A 27,910-nucleotide genomic window follows, 5' to 3' on the forward strand; every position below is an offset into this window, starting at 1 on the left:
CCAGTACCTCACGGGAACAGTCCAGCCCGAACTGCCAAGCCTAGTCTTCCCTGGACTGGAAACGAGCATCCTGGGACCGGTTTCGGGCTAACAGCCCTCATCAACCAAGCTAGCGTGAATCCAGTCGCAAAGTGAGCAAGGGACCCACGTCTGGGCATACCCTGCCAACTTAAGGTGAACAAAGCAAACAAAAGGAGATGATGGACGGAGCGCTGAAACATTTCAGACACTCACCCCCAGTTACAGATCTGGGTTGAATCCATCATCGTTCTTTAGCTCACTTCACCACCCCAGTTCAGGCACAGCTATATGCATACACACACATACACACACAAACTACACACACACACATATATATATATATATATATATATATATATATCACTCGCACTCGTCCCATAAGAATCAGCGTACCACCACAGTTTCACAAGCACACTGGTTCAGCAACGAAAGTCGACCCAGGCTCAGGTGAAATGATGTTTTATTCAATCAAATATCGCCACCAGCATAACGGTTCGGCCTTCACGGAGGCCTTCATCACACATATATATATAAACACCCCCCATACACACACACACATATATATATGATCAAGGCTGTTGTGATACAGCCGAAGCGCGTCATGCTGGTGGAGAGGAGAGAATAAAAACACTTCATTTCACTAATTCTGGTGTCTGAGAGATCTGTACCTGTGGCAAAAGTGCAGCATCGAGAGCTGAACCAGCAGGATATTGTTTCTATATATATATATATATATATATATATATATATATATATATATATATATATATATATATATATATATATATATATATATATATATATATATATATATATATATATATATATATATATATATATATATATATATACACATATATATATATACACACACATTTAACCTGCTCCTACTGTCAGCCAGGTGATCAATGTGAATAGAACAGTGCTGACACCCTTTAAACCCAAATCGCCATTTTTTCCTCTTATGCCCCGTGATGCTGTCGATATATTCAGTGATCGGGTCCTCATTGAACTCAAAGCCCTTAATAGATCGACCTTGAGCCAACATAGGCAACTAAAATACAACGATCAGCAGTATAACCTGCTAATCAACAAACTTAAATCCAACCACAATGTGATTGTCAAAAGTGCCGATAAGGGCGGTAACACTGTCCTATGGAAAACATCAGACTACATCGAGGAAGCTCAGAGACACTTATCGGATTCATCATGCTACATTTTATCATCACAATTCACTATGGTTCAAAGTCAAAATCAGATACGCAAGCAATTGAACACTTGGAAAAGACTTAACCTTATAACCAAGGATGAATGCAACTATTTAACCAAAGACCATCCTGTGACACCTTGTTTATACTTCTTGCCTAAAGTCCACAAACTCATTACCCCTACCCCAGGTCGTCCCATCATATCGGCTATTGGAAGTATGACAGAGAATATTTCCAAGTATGTGGACTTTTTTCTTCAGCCCCATGTTGCGAGTCTCCCTTCTTACTTGAACGACACAACAGACTTTTTAACCAAGATTCAAACTGTTGACTGGTGCAGTGATTATTTGTTTCTAATTCTGGACATTGAATCACTATACACTTCTATCAATCACCACCATGGTATCAATGCATGTCAATACTATTTGAACACACGTGCCATTTGTTTCAGAGAACATAATTCAATGCTGATTTCAATGATCAAATTGTGTCTAACCTCCAATTTCTTCCGTTTCCAAAACAACACCTACCATCAATTGCGTGGGGTGGCGATGGGCTCGTGTTTTTCCCCCAGCTACTCATGTCTTCATGTGGGTTGGTGGGAGGAACACGAGCTCAGAACCACGCACGCACATTGGTCATCTCACATCACGCACTACTGGCGCTATATTGAGGACATCTGCATCATTTGGAAAGGTACACAGGAAGAAGCCTTTTCGTTTGTATCTGACTGTAATGCTAATTCTCTGAATTTGAAATTCACTGCTAATGTAAGTGCTAATGAAGCAGAATTCCTTGACGTGCATTTATTTGTCAAAAACAACAAACTTGAGACCAAATTGCATCGCAAGAGCACTGCGGGCAATGCTATCTTACATGCGCGCAGCTCTCACCCAGCACACACCATTCGCAGCATTCCCTATGGTGAATTCATTAGAATTCAAAGAATCTGCAGTGATCATGACTCTTTAGCCACGTGCCTTGAGGAATCCAAACAGCGCTTCATAAAAAGAGGCTATTCCAGTGCCATTCTTGATCAGGCTTTAGCTAAAGCCGCATCAGTGGATCGGGCTTCACTTCTTACACCTAGTGACTCCACCACTGTCAGCCCCAACAACACACAGGATGATACTCACTGCACAGTCAGATTGATTACTACATTTAGCTCACAGGAGCGCAAGATTAGGCGCATCATTGGCACTGAATGGCCCATTATTCTGACTGACTCCATTCTTGGCCCATTGTTATCTGAAACACCCACAATCACATTCAGACGTGCGCCCTCCATGCGTGATGCTCTGGACAGAGCAGCACCTGAAAATCCTCCCAAAATCAACAAAATTAACAAAATGGGCTTTTTCAAATGCACATCCTGTCGTGCCTGCAATTTTGCCACAAACACCACTCATTATGTCACTGCGTTTAGCGATGTACCCATCCCGATCAAAGAACATCTAACATGCAGATCCGAGTTTGTTGTTTACAAGCTCAAATGTACATGCAATTTGGAGTACATAGGTAGCACCAAGCTGCCTGTCCATCAAAGAATACTCCAACATATTAGAGCTATTGTTAACAGTGACAGTAATTACCCAGTGGCCAGGCATTTTGAGGCAATTCATGATAAAAAGCTGAAAGACCTCCAATATACTGTTCTATGCTCAGTACCTCAACTAAGCCGCGGTGGTGACCGCGAAAAACTACTGAGACAACGTGAATCCCAGCTTATCATGTCCCTAGATACTAAGGCCCCACATGGTTTAAATCTGACGGAGGATTTGAAAAGCTTTCTCTGATTTGATCTGCATTTGGTTTTGGTCTTGGTTTCTGTCTGTATCTTTCTTAGACTGTGACTACTTTGACTTTTTCAAATTTCCTTGTTCGAGTAACTGCGTCACCTATTGGTCTTGGTCTACTTTCGCTTATCTGCCTTGATACTTTTAGTATCTGGTTTTTGGAACTTTCCTTCAAAGCATCGGTGTTATTTTAACCCTTGCTTTGTTTTAGTATCTATCTCTTTGCTTCATACGTAATTTTTTCTTGCTTTTCTCTGGACTTCTTTTTACTATCTTACACATTTTTTTGGTTGGGCCTTTTGTTTTTATTTCTTTCTCCACATTTACTTTATGGTTATTTTTTGATACACATGTATTTTATGTTCAGCACTTTTTTTTTGCTTCACATGACTCATATTATTGCTGGCTCTTTTAGCTGATTTGGCAACCCTTTAATTAGCTACAGTGATGTGGTTATGTGTATTCAGGCACTATGTCTTTATTTATATGACACGTGTGGTTCATCTTATGTTGCTGGCTCGTATTTGCTCCTTCTGGTTATTTTTGGCACATAACACAGATTCTGGCACTATGCCATTATTCCTGCAATTTGCTTGTTTCTGTGCCTTCACTACAGTATTTTACTAGTATTTAGCCAGTGTTTTGAGCTATTTTTGCCAGCGTCATTGTTTGTATGTTATCATTCTACAACGTGTCAGATCTTTGTATTTTACTTATTCACCACATATTGTTATTACTTGTCTTTTTTGCCACTATCAGCTTATTGTCACATAGCAAAGATTATTGCTTTATCTTTTAATTGCTTATTTCTGAACTTCACTGCTCATGTCATTGCATTTTTTAAAACAAAATTTGTGTGCACTGTTCTTTTAATTCTTTTTGTCTGGGCGTGTTCCCTCAATTAAGCCCCTCCCTGTGTTGTGTGTATATATACCTTTAGTTTTTTCTGAGTGCTTGTATGTGAACAAGCTCCCTTGCGGAGCGAAACGCGTCATTCTTGAAATAAACGTTTTTCCTGCATACTCACTTGAGTTGGATCGTTTGTGAGCCTCTCTGACTGTTGGATGTGGCGTTCTGAGGTCTGCACCCTGCCGTAGCCTGTCATCCATTGACGGGTTGGGATTTTCTCTTCATATATATATATATATATATATATATATATATATATATATATATATATATATGCTTTCATACCATACTTGTACGATTGAAGAAGGCGCTGACTCCGTGAATCTGAATCCAAACTTTTATTCTTAGATCAGTGTCTGCTTAGACGCGTTTCGGCGTTGCCGCCTTGTTCACTACATCTGCATTAGAATCTAGAGCGTTTATATATGCACAAAATACTGGGCGTGTCATTCAATTAAGGTACAGGTTGAAACTAGATATTGCCATGGTTACATTGTGGCTAAACCTATATTGTATAACATTTTCACATTTGTGCACCCAGAATGAGCATTACTTCAGAATTGTTTTTACAGAAATATTTATATTATTACGTTTGTCACCAAACCCATGTGTCAACATAATTTTGACCTTTACATAATACAGCATGTTCAAATTCACAGCCGAAATAAGGTCATCCTTCAAAACTCCGTGACATTGTAAGTGAAAAGAAAATAATGCTAGTTAGCACAACATGCTACAATTTCCCTTGTGTCCCTGCCATGGATGTTCCAAATAAAGGTCCCGCAATGGTAGCCCATCTGGTTTGCCTGTGTAACTTGTGTTGCTGAAGCCTCGTGTAGACGCTGTGCGCGTGTGTTGGGAGACAAAGCACATTTTCACCGGAGACCGCCGGCTAGCGCGGAAGTTTACAACATGCTACGATTCCCTCTTGGTAAGGTGTTTCGTGATGCAAGTGTGGGAATTTCCTGAGGTACATTGTACTAATAATACTGTAGACAGAAAATTGCCTGTGCATCATAATTTATGCTCGCGCCTCGAGTGAACGCGGTGCTCGTGTGTTTGAGACAAACATTTCCACACGAGAGGGCCAGACAAAGCGGAAACCATTCTGCATAATAAACTGTGCCCCTTGGTCAGTGTTTACGCGCAGCAAATGTGAGAATTAGTGAAATACAAAATGTTATTGCGTGTGATGACAGATATTGGTCACATTTGATTTATTTCATTTTATTTCTGCCCTAGTGGGCGAGCGCAGCTAGATATGGCGCGCCAATTTACTTTCGCGATGATACCCATGTTAGCTATATTGTAGCAAAAGTTTGCCAAGAGGACCTGATTGGGAACAACATAAATAAGGTTTTGGCTCCTGTTAGACTAAGTCGCTAAGGGACACAAGGTAGTAGGTATGTGTTAAAAAGTGTTGGTGAATGTGAAAAAACTGATTTAGTGATGTGTACTACTGGCATACATTCTGTCTGTAGTGTGCTATGTTGTGCCCATTTGTAACCCCGTGAGTTGTGTAGTATGTGAACTGCAGATGTTATACGAATGGTACTAGGAGAGAAGAGGACAATAAGTGATGCTGTAGCTAAAGATGGACACTTAAGGCTTCGTCCGCATTCAGGCCGAATGGGATCTTGGAGTTTAGAAGTATAATATACCTTGACTCCAAACGGCGTAACGCCAATGGGCGATTACCTCCCCTTAGGTTTCTTGGAATGCTATCAATAACAAAATATTGTATGTTATTGGTATTTCCTTGGTGAGCCTCATGTATGTGTCTGGCTACGGGATACGTCGGGTCATTATTGGCGATTGCTCGCAAGTGTTGTAAGATCCGTACGTGAGCTGGATGAATTGTAGAACCTACATATCTCTTGCCACATGTACATGCAAGCACATATACTGCAAAGTCTGTCTTGCATGTGAATGAGTCCCTCAGAATGTAAGGTTTGGTCCTAAACGGAACGTGCACTTTGGTAGTGTTCACGCCGTGAGTGCAAGCCTTGCACTTGGAGCATTTTCTAAAACCTTTCTATATATATATATATATATATATATATATATATATATATACACATGTATATATATATATATATATATATATATATACACACACATATATATATATATATATATATATATATATATATATATATATATATATATACACACACACACATATATATAACCATATATATATACACATATATTTTAATATATATATATATATATATACACACACATATATATATATATACACATATATATATATATATATATGTTTCCACAAACCTCCAAGAATTTCCAGAAGTAAAAAAAGACGGCACTCCAAATCAACGTTTTTACCAAGATGGTTTATTGGCAGACCCCCCTGCCCCCTCGACAAACGCGTTTCACCTTTTCGGCTTCCTCAGTGTCTAAAAAAATGTATATATATATATATATATATATATATATATATATATATACATATACACACACACACATATATATAACCATATATATATACACACATATTTTAATATATATTTATGTGCTCCAATGTACTTGTGGGCTCAAGTACGTTGGTAGCACTAAGCTACAAGCCTTTAATCGCATACTCCAGCACCTCAGGGCCATTGTCAATTCCGATGAAAAATACCCGGTCGCTCGGCATTTTGGCTTGGTCCATCAAAGGAATGTAAATCATTTAAGCTATTTCATTGTTGACGGAGTCCCTAAAAGTATCAGAGGTGGCAATAGAGAAAAGTGCCTCAGACAGTTAGAGAGCAAGTATATCCTGCTATTAGATACGAGGATTCCTAATGGATTAAATACGGGAGAGGACCTTCATTGTTTTTTATAACATCTAGTCAATGAATCTGGCCATATAACTTCATGGGCCAGCCTTCCAGCTGTAATATGTTTATAGCCTCCCCGAATCCAGCCATCAGCCTGGTTTGGCTCTTGGAGTACATTTCAGAAATTATGAATTCTAATCTAATTGGTTTTATTTTCCCTGTACACATTCACTGTCTGTGATTCATTTCCCCCATTATAAGATCGCCTGCAGTGTCATGCTGATTGATATATAAATCTATTGTTATAAGAGGGTGTGATTGATCCGCTCTGGACTAATACATCCAGTTTACATGCAGTATCCTTATGGGGTGATTATTAAGGCACTATGTCCTAATATGGGTTCCCTCAAATATACTTAACTGTGTAATATGAATTTGGGATACGTGTTTGTCATTCATTGTAGTCACGTTGTCTAGACAGGGTTTCTGGGTAGTCTTTAATATTAGTCCATAAACATGTAAACCTCCTAAAAATGGTGTAACATGGTTGGGCCTGAGTTTTCCCTTACACTTTCCCGATTCACTTTCTTGTAATTTTTCGGCCAGCCGCATATGAGGTACTCAAGGGTCAGGGATCTGACTCTTAATTTGGCTGAATTTGCACCTTGGCACTTTATATTTTGCACTAGGGTTTTTGCACTTTAGGGATTATAGCAATTAACACTAGCACTTTAGCGGGCAACTTTAATGGTAAGAACTATTTTGCACTATCATCCTGTGGACCGGGGATTCTAATATCGAATCAATATTGTATATATAATGTATTTAAACGGACATGAATTTAACAGATCTGCAGTTTGTAAATATTGTACAAAAAGGTATAGAAAACATTGAGAAATTGTATATAATTCTGGCAATGTATTACATGTACACTTGGACTATTTTTCTAATTGTATATACTTACTTTTTAACTGTTGTAAATATGGGTCTGTTTTTCACTGTGGATGAACTACATTTCAGTGTTTTTTCAGTTTCCATTATTGTGTACGCCCTGCTTTTGTGTTAATTAGTCACCCTTTATAAGCATTCTCATTGGTTTTGTTTGGCATGTGATCAAGGTCACCGTGTAGTGACCGAAACGCGTCATGCTGGCGATTGCTTGTGAATAAACCACTTTGAATTTACTCTTCGCGCTGTGGAGTGGTCTGTACCTGTGGGTTTCGTTGATGCGGATTGGATTTCTGTCCATTTGCTGATGCAGCGGAGCAGGATTGTGAACCGTATATATATATATATATACATATACATACAAACCCACATACACACGCATGATCATTTCTGTTTTTTGCTATTTAAAAAAAATCCTTTCAACCTTTGTTCCAACTCTCCTCTCACTGACTCTTCCCAAACCTTTCTGACAACTATGAACCTCCAAACATCCTTCTCAAACTTTCACCTCCTTACTACCTCCTCGTTCAAGTCCATTGCCATCATTCAGCTTGCAGTTAATAGTGCATTGTTTGCATTGAATAAGTTGCATATTGAAGAATGGAGGGTGATTAAAAATAGAACAAAGATTGAAAACATGAATACACTGATTTAAAGTGGCTGAGACTGAATTCTGCCGAGACATGTACATCACAAACAAACATTACACCACAGGTTTATGGGGCACTGATATAACTTTCTTTTCCCTCCAACCCTTCTCAGTGAAAAGATTCTATGCAATAGTCAGCGACGGATCTCACCTTTGATAACATAGATGTTGAGTTTGGATTGTAACCCTTCAGTGTCTCGTGCAGGGTCTGCAAATGCTGCATGACTCTCCTTTGGTGATCATCTTTCCTCAGCACTCCTGATCTAGCCAAAAAGTCATAATGTTCCAAAGGCCCAGAGCAATCTTCCAAAACCTTAGTGTTAGCATCTGGATCCAAGTTAAGAGCTTCTGTCGCCGCTGTCTGAGTTACATAGGCTATAAAAAAAAAATACAAAAGGTGTAAAAACGGATTAGAGCCTGGTGCAAGTCACTGCCAGGGCATGAAAGAAGTGTGTTTCATTTATTATTGCTCCTCGTACTTTACAAAATGTTGCCCTCCTAAACTGCCATTCAGCTTCCGTGCAACATCTCATACATCTCAATCACCCCCGATTAAATAACTTTTAATTAACTAAATACATTAGTTTTCTTATAGTCCCGATCCTAGGTCTTCAAAGCATTATCTGAAGGTCCTCTGGATGAATGTTTACACTAGTGACCATTTCCTGACCAAGGGAGCCAATATTCATCTCATCGCTTAGAAGTTTAATTTTTTGAGTTTTCTTGTCTCCCATCATCTACAGTTGCCGTTGGTTATCCTTCTGGTCCACTGAAATATTCTTTTATCACTTTAGCTAAATGCCTGCTATCAATCTAGCCACACGATCATTTTACTAGCTTCACGTCGGTGTCTAGTATCAGCTGCCCTCACAAAAACGGCATTATGGTGGTTACCATTGTCCTTTAAAAATCGTGGATTCATTAAAAATTAAATAGCAGCTTGTCATCATACAACTTGGGATGTTATGTCTAAACATTTTACTAAACAGAAACCACACATTAATCTCCACGTGATTTCTCTATACTAATACAAAGCATCACATTAAAAAAGGGTTAATGCGAGATTAGAAAATAGTGAAGTTGTGAATACATGCACTTCTAAGAGCAAAAAGGTAGACTTTTTTCACAAAAGGATTAAAAAGTATTCATGGATGGACTATATTTTATATTTTATTTTTGACACACATTAATTACTTAATGCTGCTACGTATTGCAATCAAATGGAAGATTGGTTAGAATCACAATCTAAAAGAAGGTTAAGTAGGATACGAAAAGCCCTCAACGTCACTCAGTTGGGGAGGAATCAACCAATTTAACTTCCTAAAACATTATTACAAATTCTTTAAACAGGTATATTCGTAGTGTATTTGTTCAGAATCTATTAACTATAATCTACAAACTGTAAAGTGTCCCTCTATATCTGTTATTAAAATTTAATTTAACAAGCACTTAGCAAACATTATGGCAACCCCTAGTCAGCTGAGAATTCAATAGACAAAAAGTTTTTTTAATGCCACCAGACGAAGCCTGCTCTTGTCACCCTCATAGTGTGCCTTACAGGGGAGAAGGAGTTAAGAGAAGTAGCAATCCAGGCATGTTCTTTTGTTATAAACTTGCTGTCGCCCCTCGAAGTAGCAAAGAGTGATCTTGTCATCCACAAGCTCTGTAGACGCTGTAGGCTGTCAAGTAGTTCTACTTCAAGACAGTGGGATTTAATGTTTTCGATGGAGCAAACGTGAGTGCATGCCAATAGGCTTCACTTGAAAAGCAACAGGACAGAACTTTTCTTGGTAAGCTGAAAAAGCATATTCGAACATAACATGGCCTACATAAAACTCATGTTAGCAGTTACACCAATTACCCTGCAACAGAAAGAAAAAATACTAGGTCTACAGTTTGACAGTGTTAAATAGGAAATCATAAACCAACCAAGTGATCAAATTTGGCCAATCCACTGTTCAAATAAATGCAACCATTTCTGGAAAAAGAGACAGATTTATGAACACAAGGCAATAACAGAAGCCAAATCAGGTATATATTGTACTAATAAAACCATTAAATAAGATCAGTGGAGACCAAGGATAAAAAAAAGTTTACTGATTCTGGTAAACACTCACTGCTCTAACCTCAGGTCTCAATGTATTTTTGGGCCTGTGAAATCATAATCTTCAATCAGTACTACAACCTTAAAATTATGAACAAAAAATTATCTACAAGTGGATCCCATTCACTATGAATACTATTCAACCATGTATATCTCTACATAGTCGTACACAAAACAAACTCAACGCACCTCAGAAATGATTGGTAATTTGAGACCCTCATGAACTGAACCAAGACTGTTGAAAAAAAATAAACATATTAATATATATATATATATATATATATATATATATATATATATATATATATATATATATATATATATATATATATATATATATATATCTTTTCTGATCCCTTTTTCCTTTTTAGAAAAATATCGGAAGAAGGAAAAGCCAGTTCCCTTTCCCTTGTTTAAACAGCAACTATACCGATGCTCTGACAGCAGACATCAGAAGTCTACTGTAATAACTTATTACAATTGAATAGCTACACCATTTCTTTATTACATGTGACACAAACTGCATTAGTTGCTTGTGCTAAGGAAATTACAAACAAACTTTTATACAGGAATTGCAGTCTCCCACATATTTATAAATATGTACATATAAGTATACACACACACAAATATGTGTTTGTTTATATATGTGTTCAAATACTAAAGTAAGAATGATTTAATACTGATAAATGAATGAAAATCACAACCAATAAACTAATACACTATTGAGTATGAACAAGCAGTGCGTCCTAATTCATACAGCCTGGTTTTATGATAATTTTTATAAATGATAATTTTCGTAAACCATAAAAATTAACATTGATGTGTACTGAATTTATTGTGTACAATAACTATCACCTTTTATGAGTTGTGTCAATAAAATGAGGTTTCACATGTAAAGTGTGGTGCTTACCAGGCATTTTTCCCTCTGATCAAAACAGGCGGGTTTGACATGCTGAAATATATCAAGATGATGCTACTTTTATTGTGCCATGTATCGACTGGGTACAATAAAAACCACAAAACTCATAATTCCGATGTATGTAGTTACAAGATTTACCACACGTATCAGAAATTAACGAGCCACTTGCAATGCAGCCTAATAGTTAAAGCTAAATATTTCCTCTGCGAACAACACTGATTCCAGGTGTCCAAGACGACAGAAATGTGGTTTCACAGTGCAGGCAGATGTGGCTATGGGAGCTAAGATTCGGTGGGAATGGCAGATGTAGGACCTGACTGCATCCAGAGGCATGGAAGGCATCCACCCTGATGATTTCTCCATCGCCGGTTTCTGAGGTGGGGAATTAGGTTACTAATATTCCTCACTCATCTTTACCCTACTACCCACACAAACACAGCGACATAAGTCAAAATAAGAGCACAAGGCACATCACTAAAACTCTCCCTCAGAGGACACTTGCTATGCAATATCCTTCCAACAGAGTAGTCTCTACGGTATAACATGCTACTGTTCTGATAATGCCCTACATATAGGACCCCGTAAAGGGTTGTACAACAGTACATGAAGGTGATCCGTAGGGGATCGATTCCAAGGGATGAGGGGAGAAAATGTTTTTTTTTTTTAATATGGTAGGGCAGGATGACAATTTGTAGCCAGATAAGGGAGAGAACAGAAGGGCAGGTCCAAGGGGGGATAAGAGTAAGAAAACATGGGGGCTGGAAGACTTAAAAAGAAAGTGGTCTGTAAAACTGTATAGTGTGCAGGGAACAATTCCTAAAAAAAGAAGTGGGTGGACTAACCAAGCTAGACAGTATGCAAGTAACATCAAGGCACGTGACATCATAGAACATGATGTCAAAGCGTGTGACATTACATGTGGCATCACAGAAAGTAACCTCACGGGAAGTGACAACAGATATTACGACCTCACACATATGTTTAGCAGGTCCATCATGAACATTTAATACAAGATTTAACAAATTAGATTTTTTGCCTGGTTTGTCCCAAGAAAGTGGTGCAACCCTGGAGCAAAACCTGGACTTCAACTAATAATTGTTTTTAACTGTGCCACAAAGGAACTGCAATCAGTTAAGTAGAAAAAATCTATTGCCATGTTTCTCCTTGTTGCCAAAGTCTACATTTAAAACTATCTTATGGGCTTAAGGCACCTGCTGCAGAGATCTTTGTGTGCCCAGTAAATCTGAAGGAAGAATAATAATGTTAAGATAACTCTAAAGGTTAACGCTTTTGCTGGAGAGATATGCGTTTTGTCTAGTCCCAGATTTAAATGTAGATAGAAGGCTAATGTGTGTCCTGCAAAGCACATCATGTAACATTAAGAGGAGATATTTTTATTTTATGTAGATAGGTAAGTGGGTTACTGCTTTTAACACAGAGACCCTTTAGTTACTTGCAGTTAACAGATTGTAATCCTTCTAATATAGCACAGTGAGCTATGAAGGACATGTGACTCCTACACCTTGTAACCCTCACTGTCTTACGTAACATATCTTGTACTTTGGCCCAGCTTGTGGTAAAAAAAGCCCCCTCCCTGCCTGCAAGTTGCTTCTGGATGTGGAAGGCCGACAACGTGCAGGCGCTGCTGAACGTGTCCGGATGTCTAAAAAAATACACTACTGGGACAAGTTCAGCATATTTCTGTGGAGCCGAACTTCTTGAGAGGGAAGACAATGTCTTTCCTATGAAAATAGTGGGTAGACGCAGTCTACCCGCATGTACCCCAGACTTGTGCCCTGGTGCTCTCTATGCCTTTTGCGCCAATACCATATAATATTGTAGCTGAAAATAGTAGAAGTGTGAAACAGCTTTTTATTAAAATGTAAAATTAATATAGTTAAAGAGGCATATGCTGTGCTAACGTACAAAATGTTGTACTGACGCAACATTAAATTGTGCAAATTCATAGTATCCAGTTGGACCCAACAGTACATGGCCTCAAAATGTTAAAGCAAGCTTCATTATCTTTGCAGCAAAACTGAATGTGCTGAGACATGCACAAAATGCTTGTTAGTTGACCTTACCCTGACATATTTTGTTTTTAAAGCATCACACCACACTGCATTTGAGAATTTTTGATTAATAATAAAGTTGTGAAATGTTTTGCTAGAAAAACTATCATATAATAGAATGACTTTATATCATTTCAGACATTAAAAACAATGGATGAATAGGAAATGTTAATAGTTTTACCTATTTCTGTTCCAATTTATAATGAAGAAATGTGGTGCTGAATAATATTCATTGCTGCAAATGTTTCATTTTACATAAGTCTATTGTTTACCCTAACACACAAATTATTTCATTAGAAAGTTAGAATGTGCTCCTATCCATTGTAAAGGAGGTCTAACAATCAAAAGGCTACTTATGTAATTCTAGTTTTAAGATTTGTTTCATATTCAAGGTAATCCTTTATAAGCTCAGTGAGAAGGAACGGGAGAAAGAACGGGACAAGATGGTTCTCAAGATGATTCGACAGCCCACTGGTTGGAAGAAAGGAGAAGATACAGAACGATTTGCAACATTGCTTTCAGATGTTTATATTAATGTTTGTTCCTAGAGTAGGTTATCTATTTTCCCCCACTACCGGGATGCTTTATGCTCCTGTCATTCCGTTACCACTTGCCCGCATTGAGGCTGAATGCTAACAGCTTTATGCTGATTTGCAACCCAACCTGACCTGTTTGCTGACTGTAGTTGGTACTGCTGCTGCATGATTATTTTTAGGTCTCACCTGAGCCACCACATGCGCTGCACTGGCGAGACATTTAGGAGTAGAGTTTTAAAAGGTCTACCACAAGCTTGGCCTCAAGCTTGCGGTTACTCGTGCGTGAGCGCGCAGAGCTGCCATCTTGCTGTCTCTGAACACACCACTTGCGTGTTTGTTTTCTTTCACTTTCGCGGCCGTGCCACTTTCGGCCATTACAGAGCCGCAATCTTGCTCTCTCTGCACGCACCACTCACGTGCTTGTTTTCTTTCACTTTCGCGGCCATTACATGCTCTTCACGTGGGCCTTCCTCTGAGCAGTCCTTGAAGCTGCTGCACGCTTTTGAAGCGCCTCCTGGCGCTGCTGATGACGACGTCGGCCGCACTGCAGGCTAGTCTCTGTGGTCTTGGCCTCCGGTGAGTGTGGGGACTGCTGGTGTCTGAGCAATTACTCACACAGTTTAAAATTTCAGCATGGATGGTGACCATGTTTGGTACACGTTTTTGGAAAATCCGTTTGCTTTTTTTTAAATTTTAGATTCAGAGAAGAAATTGCCAGATTCCTCACCCAGTATGGAAAGGCGATGAAGCCATTGAGTCCAGATAATGTAAGATACACGCATGTCAAAATATCATATGTTGTTACCTATTTTGTAATTTCCCTAATATTCTTTCGTGTTCTGTCTACCTTTCAAGATCTGTATTTCTGGTGTGTTGCACTCATCTATTTGCCTGGAAGTGAGAGCACAAATCGGTACATTGCATGATCCTATATCTGAGCCTTCAGCACCGTGGTATGGGTGTCATTAGCTTTGTATTATTTTTCTCCAAATTTGGTCCCTCCGCTTTCGAATATAATACATTATAGTTGCTACTTTCATCTAAAAAAACGTTTTGTCGAACCTATGAGACACCTTTTATTGATTACTTAAATTGTGATACTGTGTGTCCAGTGTACTTCATGTGTAGTAATGTAGCCATCTATTGGACAGAACTAGAATTTTTTTACAGTGTTTTACAACAAGGCCGGTTTCATTTTCGGGTTACTATTGTAGACAGTTGTTAAAGAGCTAGCAAAGTGGGCTTCCCCACACCACAACAGAAACCTGCATCACTGACGGCGTGCAAACCACAATAGAACCATGCATCGCTGCCTGCGTGCACACCACAATAGAAGAAGGCATCACTGCCTGCGTGCACACCACAATAGAACCAGGTATGGCTGCCAGTGTGCACACCACAACAGAACCAGGCATTGCTGCCTGCGTGCACACCACAAACCCAGGTATGGCTGCCTATGTGCACACCACAATAGAACCAGGTATGGCTGCCTGCGTGTACACCACAATAGAACCAGGCATCGCCGCCTACGTGCACACCACAACAGAGCCAGGCATCCCTGCATATGTGCACACCTCAACAGAACCAGGCTTCGCCGCCTGCGTGCACAACACAACAGAACAGTGCACACCACAGCAGAACCAAGCATCACTTCCTGCGTGCACACCACAACAGAACCAAGCATCACAGCCTGTGTGCACACCACAATAGAACCAGGCATTGCTGCCTGTGTGCACATCACAATACAACAAGGCATCACTGCCTGCGTACACACCACAATAGAACCAGGTATGGCTGTCTGTATGCACACCACAACAGAACCACGCATGACTGCCTGCGTGCACACCACATCAAAATTACGCATCGCTGCCTGTGTCCACAACAGAACCACGCATCACTGCCTGTCTGCACACCAAAACAGAACCAAGAGTCACCGCCTGCGTGCACACCACAACAGACCCATGCATAAATTATGAGTTTTCGGCTTGCATCAGATGTGTTGGCATACATGCTAAATTCAGAGTGTCAAGAAGTGGAGCCATGGCAGATTTTTCTGAAAATATTCACCAAGATAAATTTAGTACACACTTTAAAAGTCCGAAAGGGGCAGAGTCACCTTCACTAACGGCTTGGAAGCACGATATGGACGCTGCAATGATTTCAGAGCGGGCAGTGTTCTGCAATAGAGGATGTCCCAAAAAATGGAGTAAGATTTGGGGGGCGTGGAATAAGTATAGAGGGAACATTTGTGAGCCTCCCTCAGAACATGATAGTTCTAGCTAGGATACGGAGTGATACTGTGGAGCTAATGTACTTGCTGACTGCTCATGATATGATCGCTGGAGTGAGATGTGCTTGTACTTATGGTGTAAACATAATGGTTTCTGTTGACGAACTACTGTGCTTGAATTACTTTGTAATTTTGCCGAACAACGTATCGCACGATTTAAAAATGCAAATAAAAATATTCCCCCCCCCCCAAAAAAAAGTACGAAAGGAGGGTTTTCTTTACACAGCAGTCCCAAGAGGTGACGTATATAATTTTTGGGGGCTTCTGATATTTTAACAATATTTTTTGTGAATGTGCATAACATCTCTCTTGCTGTGTGTTGTGGTGTAGAATCACTTGTCCACAAAGCCTATTCCCATCCTTAGTTCGATGTCCCGCCCGTGTTTACTTCGAGATGTGCTCACTGTGTGACTTAATTAGGAACGTATTTTCACAGTCTGTGATAGGTTTTTTTTTTTGCGAATTAAGACTACGCAGTCCCATAACGCACTATTCTAGAGTTTAAGCTCACAGCGTTATGGCACTAGCCTTTTTTTATATAGCCCACATCCAATATCTGTAGTTGCAGCAGCACTTAAAGTGCTTGTCAAAAAACAGGACATTGAGCACTGTTTTTATTAATCAAACTGATTTGCCCTTTCAGAAAAAAAAGAAGAAAAAAACGATATTTGCTTGTGAGGCGGCTGCCTTTCTAGCAAGCAAAATTCATATTCCGTTTTAATGCATTCTATTGCTAAGCAGCTACATAAAAAACAGCATTAAGTACTAGAACATTTAAAAAGCAACAACTTGCAACAAGAAAACCTTGTGGTGGATAAAAATGTCAACTCAAAACTTCTTTTTTATCGGTATAATCCGACACTGCATATTGTGACGGTCCCTGTGCGAGGCTGAAAAAGACGACAGGAGAAGGGGAGGCAAAAGTTACGGCGCTGCTTACTCAGAACATATGAGAACATCAGACGGCACAGTGGGAAATGAGATAAACAAAGGGTATGTCCCCAGGCCTCATTCCATGCATAATTTCATGTTTACTCGCACAGTTTTGTGCTATTTTGAACACTTATTATCTTCATTTCTCTCTCTGCCTCACAACTCACTGCCTCATCTCTCTCTTCACCACCTCTCATACACTATCTAGCCTCTCAATTTACCTCCCCTATTGGCCTTCTGTCTCTTTATTGATGTCCTCTTTCCCTCAACTTACCCATTATTTTATTTCTTTCTCTCTACAATTCTCTCTCTACCTCTTCCACTCCATCTATCACTCCCTTTGCTTTCATCTCTCTTTCTATCTCCTTCACTGTTTCCGTTCACTCCATCTGCTTCCAATGTCTCGCTCATTTAATACATCTTTCTTACCTCTGTCTCTCTCTCCATATTTCACCATTCTCTACTTCTCCCTCGCCCTTCCTCTGTATTAGCCTCATCTCTCTACCTCATCTGCACCTCTTTTCTCTCTACTTCACATATCTTTCTATTTTTCATCCCACCGGCTCTACCTGCCTCTCTGCTTCACTACTTTGTTTACCTGACCTGTCATTCTGTGCTTCACCTTTCTATTTGTGCTATCTCATTATAACTCACCTCTCTTCCGATCTTATTTCTCTCTAGACCTTGCCCCTTGGGTTGGCACCTTTCTTACCAGCCTACATTTAAAACTGCATGGCAGGCCTCTCAAAACAAGCATTGGTATAGCCAATAGGTCTCGCCTTTGAGACCTTATAAGTTTTTAGCCATGCAACGGTTGATGTTATTGCACCAAGGATATTGTGCTGCATAGCTAAATACTTTTAAGGTCCCAAAAGTAAGACCTATTTACCATGCCAATGCTTGCTGCTTATGGGAAGTTCAGCCGATATTGAAAAGGACTTTGAGTTTCACTCTCACTCCTTACTCTCGACATTGAACCCTTAATAGGATTCTGCTAATAGGGATTTCTTTCCTTTATGTAAAGTGCTTTATTGCTTATTTGAGGACTTGTTCAAAACAATATTTTTACTATCAATTCTGTAATTTGATTGATGACTTTTGGAGTAATTAAATAAAAAGAAAAACATACTAAACCTCTTAATGAGAATACAATCCTTAAAATTAGTTTTAAATGATTTATTAAGTGAACTTTGAAGTAGTATTGTGATTGTTGATTTTGCGATGTATAGCTGATTGTTAGACCCGTCAGCCCTTTGGGTGGTCCCTCTTATTTATTTATTTTTGTCCCCTTTTTGCCTCCTAATTTTCTTTCATTTTTGTGTCCACCATATATTTTTGTGGTGTTGTCCCTAGGGTTCTGGGTGCCTCTTTTTTTTTTTTCTTTCTCTCCCCCCCTGCGACATACTGAGGCGCAGGTGCTTCTTGAAAATGGAGGCTAGGGAGACACAAAATGGTGGCTTGTAACTGCCAAGTTTTCTACCTCAGGGTTCTGAGCCATAGAACTACATAGGAAAGCTCTAGAATCTTCTAGCCAGTTCCAGTATCCAGAGCCCAGCCTATAAAAGGTCAGAACTAGTGCGGCCATTTTAGAGTGACCAGAGAGGCTGAGTGGAGCCTGGTGAGGAGTGAAGCGTTAGTGTGGGGTGGCAGGCACACTGATAGGAGTTAGATCGTCCCACGGGCCGGCTGCTCTACCTTGCTGACGTGACCCCCTACCTACTGACTGAGCCCTGACATCGCTTAGTTATCTTTAGCCCTTTGAACCTATTAGAAATTCTGTGAGGAGCCGTAGATAACTGGCGTGGGAATAAACCATGGAGAGGATCTGACTATAAAAGAGAGTGTCCAGCTTTCTTTTCCCCCCCTTTTGTGACCCAGCCTGAACTGCCCCCTCAGGAAGTGTGGAGTTCAATACATCATCGCCACTTCCCCTGAGGGTCCTCTTGCCCATACGATTGTGGAGGAAGATAACCCTACCTTGTAGAGGTTGGCGAGTGAAGTCTCTGTCATTGGACTCCTGCCGCTGATTCACGGGCCCCCGTTGAGGAGATCCATCGGGGAGGGCCTGGCTGGGGTCAGCAGGGCAGTGGTTGTGGAGGCTAGCATCGCAGAGGACAGTGTGTGCAAGCGGGCGAGAATCCGGAAGAAGGGGGCGGGAAATTGAAGGAGGCCGGCCCGCGTAGCTCCTTCCCCCTCTGACGATTGAAGTGAGGGCGGGACGCGGAGCTGAGAGGAACGCCGAGGAAGACGCGGCGTAGCATCGGCCAGTCAGCTGCTTGGAGCCTGCAGCGCTGGGGCCGGAATCACCACAGAGCCGTGGTAACTGTGAACGGAGGTGAAAGCGTGGCTGAGTGAGAGGCCGGGACGAATCCCTGAACAATGCGGTAAGGCCGTGAGGTGAAGTGCGGGGCCCCAGAGTCTGAGAGGGCCTCGCTGCTGCCTACGGAGCTGTGGCGGGAGGGGAGAGTCTAGCTGACCTGGGTTAACAGCCCTCAATCGCATACTGACAGTCATCGGAAAGGGCCGAGAAATAACAACTGGGCTTGGGGATACCCCCCATCTGTTAAACAGCTCCCTGTACAATTCTCCATAAGTGCGTGACTATATAAAGGAATTACTTTCCCTGCTTAGTAAGGTCGCCTGAAGGAAAGCGTTTTTCTGATTGAGGTGTAATTTACTGCTCATGAAAGCCGAGGTACCAGAGCTGTGCCAGGGTTAAAAAGGCATTGGTTGGGGGGATTGCCCCTGTTATGCAGATCAATTAGTGCCAAAGAACTATACTATAAAAATCTGCCATTCCACTGTGGTTAGAGCGATCTATATGGCTGTATGAGAACGTTACAATATCCTGCTTGTCTTTATTTAGAGCTCCAGCCGCATGAACCTTGGTACTATTGTGCTATTAGCAGAACTGTTGCTGAATGCCTGTAACCTCCGGCTTATAATAACATTGAGACCTTAAGGGTAAAGTACATCCTAGCCTCACTGTAGAGAAATTTGATACTGCTGTTTACTTTAACTAAAATTGTGTGATATATACTGCTTGCTAAGGGGCAGGAGTTAATTCTGAGCTCCTCTCTTGTGGGGGAGAAAAGTGTTGTTAATGCTACGTGAAACTGTGCAGATGCTAATAATCAAATGCAGAGCTATTTAATGTACTGAATCTAAATACTGCTAAGAGATAAAGAGATACTAAAAAGAGTTTTATAAAGCAGACCGTATTTTTCTAAACTGGTGTAGAGTCATTCTTTTTGTGGATGGGCGCTGAGTTACTGTGCGAAGTGTGATGCAAGCTTAACACAATTTGCCTCTGAGATTAGTCATACCTACTCTGTGCCAGGCTACCCTATATGGACTGGTAACCCTAGGTCCAACACTGATGATCTCATAAATGACAGCAAAGGTCGGTCACAGAGAAGTGAGAGGAAACTCAAACGAGTAACTGGAGCTGGGATCTATACTGTTTTGGTGTGCGACAGAGATGTTAAACGTTTTATTTCAATTAGATTTCCGCTCCAGCACGCAGGAAATACATGTGATAAAACTAGATCCATCAGCCAGGCCGTTTATCTCATTGGCTGTGTTGCACAATGAATAGCTCTGTTCAATCACTTCGCCTCTAGTTGCATACATGCCAACATTTTAGAAAAGCAATGTAGGAGATTTGAAAAGAATTATTGGGAGAATGATATTCTTCCATTGAATAAGGTGAAATTATATATGCAAGGTAACATGGTTCGCGCTTAAATGTTGTCTAGGGTGAGGAGTACTAGCACCTGCACATTGTGGATGCAGATTTAGTGGGTCTAAACAACTGTCACTCACGCTATGTTTTTGAAGCAACTTTTTTGGAGCGTAAAGGTCCCAGGCGACATGTTTAAATATTGTGTTGCATAAAGCAGGAATGCCATAGTATTGCTACTGCTATCATTCAAGATTTATGAATGAAGGGTTTTTTCCTGATTGAATGGGTAACATAATTGACCTTGGCATGACATAGGTTTATTTTGCAATAGAATTATGGAAGGGCTATGTGAATTATATATTTGAAGCACCCATTCAAAGTGCGTTTGGCCATCCGTAGAATATAGAACCTCAAGAGGTGCACTTTTCTCTATTTTAATATACCATGAGTAAGTCGTGTATACATTAATGTCATCTAATAGGTATCAACATAAAACGTGTTGGATTGAAAGGGAGAAAGCAAAAAAACAATTTGAATTGAAAAGGATTCATATCTGCGACCTAAAACGTAAATATCAGGTTAATATACCTCTGACAACGATGAAGTCAATGATAAATCAAATAGTAGTAATATCTGTAAAATTAATTAGACCTTGTGGCAATATTTTCCAGCCGACCTGTTGAAATTCTGACGTAACAACATCCATATACAAAAAAACAAGTTTTTGGTAAGAGGACAAGGAAAATAGTAGCTCTCTTGTTTTCTTTTGAGATTAGGTTAGCGGCTAAAAGTGTATTCTTTCATTTTAGGGATTTTGATAAACTATCTTTGGAAGACTGATGAGACTCACGCTAAGTGGATTATACTGTTTGGATTTATAGTACTAAGCTGCACATGTACTGTCCTTTTGACACAATGTAAGTTAATGTTAAAGCATTGTTGTCAGTCAGGATGTGCGTATGATCTGTGGTCTGAGAAGATGTTTTGATCACAGGGTGATGGTGATGGTGAGGGTTTTTGGATCTATGAGGTTTTTTTAGTGTTTTTTTTTATTACTGTTGTTGTGAATAACCGCTTTTGCTCTGATGAAGCACAATAAATGGTTGGTTTGACCGTGGCACTATATATGTATACACACTGGCCTCTATTTGCTATTATTATAACTATTGAGAGGTTCAGCTGGCGAGACATATTCTCGGAAATGAGCAGAATTCTGGAGGTGGACTTGACCCCGGACCCTGGTTTGGCACTCATAGGCAACTCCAAGCGGCTACCGGTTGCGCTGCGTAGACTTGCGGACATGGGGATGTTAATGGCCAAGAGAGTAGTGGCACACTGCTGGATTAGGGGTCCGCTCCCTTCCAAAACCAGATGGGCGCGAGACATGTTATACTGTAGCACCCAGGCGGAGCACTATAGTGAATTACTACCCCCCCAAGAGCCGCCCTAAAAACTTCTGGGCTCTGTACCAAACGTACCTCAACGGAACGGACTAGGAGGGGATCTCCCATACGGACACAGGTCCCCCCCGACCCGCAGATAGAGATTGAAACACAGAGCTTAGCAGAGAGAGGGTTGGAGACGGGTTAAGAATGGGGGATGGGGAAGCAGCGCGGGAACACTGCTCATCTCACGGTTGGTTGGGGCACTGACATTGAGGCAGACACCCTGGCTGGGACAGCACGGAGGGGAGGCTGGCATTGCTCTTGCGGAAATCTGAAATATGCGTAAATGTGCTACTGGATATGGCCACTCTATGGCATCTACACCTTTGCTGAACACTGTGAACACAATGACGGGGGGAGGGACATTATTTGGTTTAGATTTGCTGTTTGATAGTTATGACACGAACATACCAGATCTTAAGCTAAGCGTCAGTGTATAGGGGAGGGGGGGAAGAGACAAGCCGATGAGACAAGAATGAAACCATGTAAGATATCGACACTGCACTCTCACCACAATGTTGGCTGCTTGACCCGTCTGCCCCCTCGAGGGCTACGCCACCGGACCCCCGGGTTGTCGGCTGAAGGGCTGTGTACACACAGGACAGATGTTTAGCACAAATGTGAATAACGCGGCCGGCCCCTGAGGTTGTAGGCAAAGCGCTGTGTCATTGAAGTTCGTGACAATAAAGGTTTTATTAAAAAAATTAAAAAAAATTGAGAGGTTCAGTGTGGCATGATCTGTAGGGATATTTGGATGTCCATATTTGGTCTGACTCGAACATGTGTCTTTGTAAAAAAGGAAAAAAATAATAATGTTTTTGCTCTGAGTACAACAGTGCTGACTATTTTATGTATTTATAGGTTCCCTGGGAATTGATTGCTAGATATCTGGAAAGGCGCTGAGGAAGGTGGCTTGTACATCTAATGTCCACCGAAACGCGCGTCCACCTAGTGCTGAGTCTCTTGTTTCACATTGAGACTCTGATGCTGGCAGGAGCACCTTCTTGCCAGAAATTACTCAACTGTGTACAGATATTGTATGAGTGTAGTTGTTGTGAGATTGTATGAATTGGTGTGATTGAAGTATGATTGTATGTATTTATTCTTATGCAGGGGCATTTTGTAGACATTCTTTCTTAGAATTTGTTTCTTATTTTTTGGATTGTGAATAATCACTGCTATAAAAGAAATGTACTTGTGAATTTACGAATCCATAATACATTGCTGTGTCTCTTTATAAGAAAATATGATAAATAACAATTTATAAAAATGAAGTTTTTTGAAAAAGTTTAAGAATGCAAAAAATGAGATGAAAAAAAGAATTTGAAATATCTTTATAAAATAAAAAATAAAGAGAAGAGTTGAGTTGTCACTGTTGCGTGTTTGATGTTTGATGCTTAATGAAATGTATATGAACTATGTCAAAAGATAAAAATATTAAGGTCTGTGAGGGAAATAGATAGTATCGCACTTTAGTGTTCCCTATGACGTTGCAGTGGAAGTATTGACTAGCGTTTCGATATCAAATTAACTGCTTAAGTCGCTTACAAAATCCGAGGCACACCCAGTAGAACACTAAGAAAAGAAGCTGCCAATTTCCATAATTGTTTAAACGAAGATCAATCTTTTTCACAAATACAGAAGGCAAGATGCCAAACCAATTATCCAACTGTGACAGAAGTACACGGAGTTCTCCCGGTGACTCACAATAAAGGAAAACATCCGGATTCCTTCCGGCTTCTATTAAGTATATACCAGGTAGCACCTTGCTGACAATACCCATAACCCAAAAAGGCTGTTTGTTACCTAGAAATTCAGTGCAGAAGTACATAGCGGGACCTACAGAGAAAAAAAACTACAGCTTCTAGTTCCCAACAAACACCGGCTACATACACATTAACACAATAGAGCTGCTCCCATCTCCCACTGACCTCTAAAGGGGGTTCCCCTGTCCCTGCACTGATATCTCGGGAACCAGGTGTCGCAGACTATGCTTGTCGAGATGTTTTTCCTGCTATAGTGGCAGAAAATCCGATGTCGAGCTACGCAAAGAAATGCAACCAAGGGCGCCCTGGGGGCCGCCATATTTACTCCTATCCAAACGTCAGAATGGGAGGCCGGGCTAAATATCGGCCCCGCCCACTGCACTCGCAACGCTGAGAGGTTGTGGTCTTACGGTCAGAGTAGTCGACTTTGGTGCGGGGGAACCAGGTTCGAGCCTCGGCTCAGCTTCCTGTGATTCTGGGTAAATCATTTAATCTCCTCATGCCTACCAAGAAATTAATCTGTCCTTGTGTAACGTAACTGGTGCTCATGTAAAGCACTCGAATTCCTTCCGGTCGAGTACGCGTTATATAAAGCTGAAAATTAATGAAGAAAAAAAGAACTCGCGGATTCACTGCAACTCGAGCAGTGTGGTGTTAATGAAGAAAAAAAGAACTCGCGGATTCACTGCAACTCGAGCAGTGTGGTGTTGCTGCTCCGTGGCACCCTTCTGTATACTTCAGTTCGTGTGGAAGAGTGCGTTTTCTGGAGAAAACATAAAAACGATCAAATACTTAGCTGCCAAATTTTCGGATTGCGTATGTGTGACATGTCTTTGGTCTCAGATTGTGAATGATTTGTGTGACACTTCCTATCCTGTGGAGTAAATCAAAGCAACGACTAGTGATTGTGTACCTGTAGGTTTTCTATTATTGAATGAAGTCATACTTATGAGAAATTAAAAATGTTTTGTTGTAAATTAGAATTAACAAGCATTTACAATGCAATGGTTTCGCCTTTGGAAAAGTTAGAGCTATTGGCATTGTAAATGACAAAATTTGTATTTATGCGTTGTTTTTGAAAACAGATAAGTAAATGGCATTGTCATTTACATTGCCATTAGTTTAATCTCTGCAGTCACTCTGCAGTCCCTAGCACTCCATAGCACTCCCTAGTCACTCTGCACTCCCTAGCCCTCCCTAGTCACTCTGCACTCCCTAGCACTCTACACTCCCTAGCACTCTGCACTCCCTAGCACTCTGTAGCATTCTGCAGTCACTCTGCAGTCACTCTCCACTCCCTAGTCACTCTCCACTCCCTAGTCACTCTCCACTCCCTAGCATTCTGCAGTCACTCTGCAGTCACTCTCCACTCCCTAGTCACTCTCCACTCCCTAGTCACTCTCCACACTTTGCCTGAAATCTGAATATTTGTAATGGAAGGCCAAGCCTCCAATGTGTGATCTCCGATAGCATGGAGTACGTAGTAATGCTACTCCAAAGGAAAAAAATTTGAGCGTTCAGTTGGATGCAGCATCGAGGCAGCACATATCTAATTTACTTTGTGTGGACATGTTTATGGAATGATTAAATACTTCATAGAAAGACAAATCAATGAAAAAGTGTTGTAGTCACAACCAAATAAACAAGTTCTTTCTGAGTCAAGCGATATAAGCTAAACTCATTCGAGACAGACTTCTACCCAAGTCACTAATGGTCACAGGTTCATATTTTAATCAGAAACAAATGGCTCACGGGTGACTGATTCAGAAGTAATCCAATCACCCTTGAACATACATTGGTAGTATTCAAAAGACTGTGGAAAGGGAAGTTGTACCACAATAATGAATCATATAGAAGGATCCGTTGCCAATACTATGCCACGATTCATGATTATGACTAATGATATGGATAACTACAGTTGCCTTTATGACTAATGATATGGATAACTACAGTTGTATTGTAAGGCATACTAGTAAAATGTATTCTATGTTGATCTTTAATATAGCAACTACAGATCAGTTTTCCTTTTGTTTGAGATCCTCAAATGAATGTAGCCAGTCCAAACATATATTCAGCTCACAGTAAAAGTAATTCAACTGTTCACACACTTAAAGCACCACAAAATTGCAGAACACACTAAATGGAACCTTGGGGTGCCCCTACATTTGGATGGTGAGAAACCCATAATACACTAATCAACAATCCAAATCCATAAACTCTAGCTAAACAAACCTAAAGAAAAGCAAAATTACTTTCCCCATCAAAGGACTTTTACGAACATGCAGAAGGCTGCCTGCGTTCAGATATCAAGCACATGCAGGAAGCTCCACTATAGGGCTGTATTATTGTTGCGGTCTAGTCTGAATTTTTTTTTTAAATCCCCCTTTGCAAAGTAAAGAGTGAAATGATCACTTCAAAGATGTTATTTGAAGGCCTTTAAGACTACTTGACGTTTTTGAAACAATGTACATAAATTCAGAGAGGAATCACTCATCTGGGCAGTGTGTGTGTTACAGAGGATATGCCTCCTCTAAGTGCCCACAAGTGACTGGCTTGGCAAGCCTGTGCATTTTGTGGTAATCTGCCCTTCTGAAGGAAGCCCTGTTCTTCTAGAACCACCATAACCTAAGTGTGCTGTTTGGTCCTTGGGCGACTGCTTTCCTACAGGATGCAATTCCCTCAAATTCTTGGCATACTGGAAAAAAATATACATAGGAGGGTATGCTCATATTTGTGTTACTGTTAACAAGCACTCTGTGCATTTTTGCCCATGTTTTCTGTATTGAGGGAGTTAGTCGTTATGTATTTTTTTTTTTTTACAAGTGGAAGTGGGCAGAATTATTCTGGGCCATGATTGCCGCACGCAGGAATCAATCCCAAAGGAATGTATCGATCAGCCGTGGGACCATTTGTCATGCTTTCTCTGATCGATTCAACCTTGGAAATCTGCTATGTTCAGCAAACTCCACCGTGATTCAGATACAAATGGGTACCAACTTCAGACCTGCTCCTCACTGGGTGCTTACAGATTTTGCTCAATAGGGAAAAGAGCAAGATTTCGCTAATCGTGCTTTCAAAACAGCCCAAAATGTATGTGAATACAGAACGTTATTACCGATGGTCTTCAAGGTCAGAATTTACTACATTATGCGGAACAACTTTTTTTTTTAATTACCCATACACCGTGCTTGGAACCCACAAGTGTCAGCTAAGACTTTACTCTTACTTCATAAGAGGATTTTATCAAAAGGGGGGGAAGTACATTTACCAATACTACAAACACTGTTCTTATTGCTCCCCTCCCCAAACCCCCGTCCTTAATCACCGGTGCGCATATCGGCACTACAGTAGGTCCTTTTAACCTCCTATGAAAGAACAGGCCGGTCCCCTCCCTGTGTGTCACGGCGAGCAGGACGTATAACAGCATGAATGAACAACAAGCCCTTTTCCACCCTCCAAGGCGCTGGCCAATCCGTAGACGCCGTTGTGAGCTCAGCTCCGGGGAATGTGACACAGACAGGTTTTACACTCAGGATGTTTATCTGTGCCAATGCACAAATGCCCTAACCGTGGACTAATATGTGACCAGCTGAAGAGGACCAGTACATGGGGGAAATGCCGGCGAGCTCCAAAGCGACATTCCCGACAGAGGCAACAAGACTCCCGGCCACCAGGCTTTCCCACGGGCACATGCGATAGATTTCAAGATCACAAAAGGGGCAATTAGTTCACCGGGGAATGAGCACTGCTGGAGCACTCTGTGTAAAGGACACGGGAGGGTGAACACTGAGGAGTTTGTAAAGGCAGCCGGTAGCTTTAAAAAGCCCTACAAGGAACATTGTCGCT

At 40.7% G+C, this 27,910-nt stretch overlaps 1 protein-coding gene across 1 annotated transcript in view; it reads right to left on the bottom strand.

Annotated features, from left to right (window-relative positions):
* The window catches only part of AFG1L (AFG1 like ATPase), a 685,824-nt gene extending 661,411 nt beyond the window's left edge, over positions 1–24,413 (bottom strand). Inside the window, exons 1-2 of the mRNA XM_086926682.1 lie at positions 24,230–24,413; positions 8,466–8,689 (exon numbers count right to left, since the gene is read on the bottom strand). Coding sequence (XP_086782808.1) covers positions 8,466–8,689; positions 24,230–24,383 — 378 coding nt within the window. The 5' untranslated portion in view covers positions 24,384–24,413. The remainder of the gene's footprint in view (positions 1–8,465; positions 8,690–24,229) is intronic.
* Between the last annotated feature and the right edge of the window lie 3,497 nt (positions 24,414–27,910).

Source organism: Lissotriton vulgaris, chromosome 6 (assembly GCF_964263255.1).
Source record: "Lissotriton vulgaris chromosome 6, aLisVul1.2, whole genome shotgun sequence".
NCBI classification, from domain to species: domain Eukaryota; kingdom Metazoa; phylum Chordata; class Amphibia; order Caudata; family Salamandridae; genus Lissotriton; species Lissotriton vulgaris.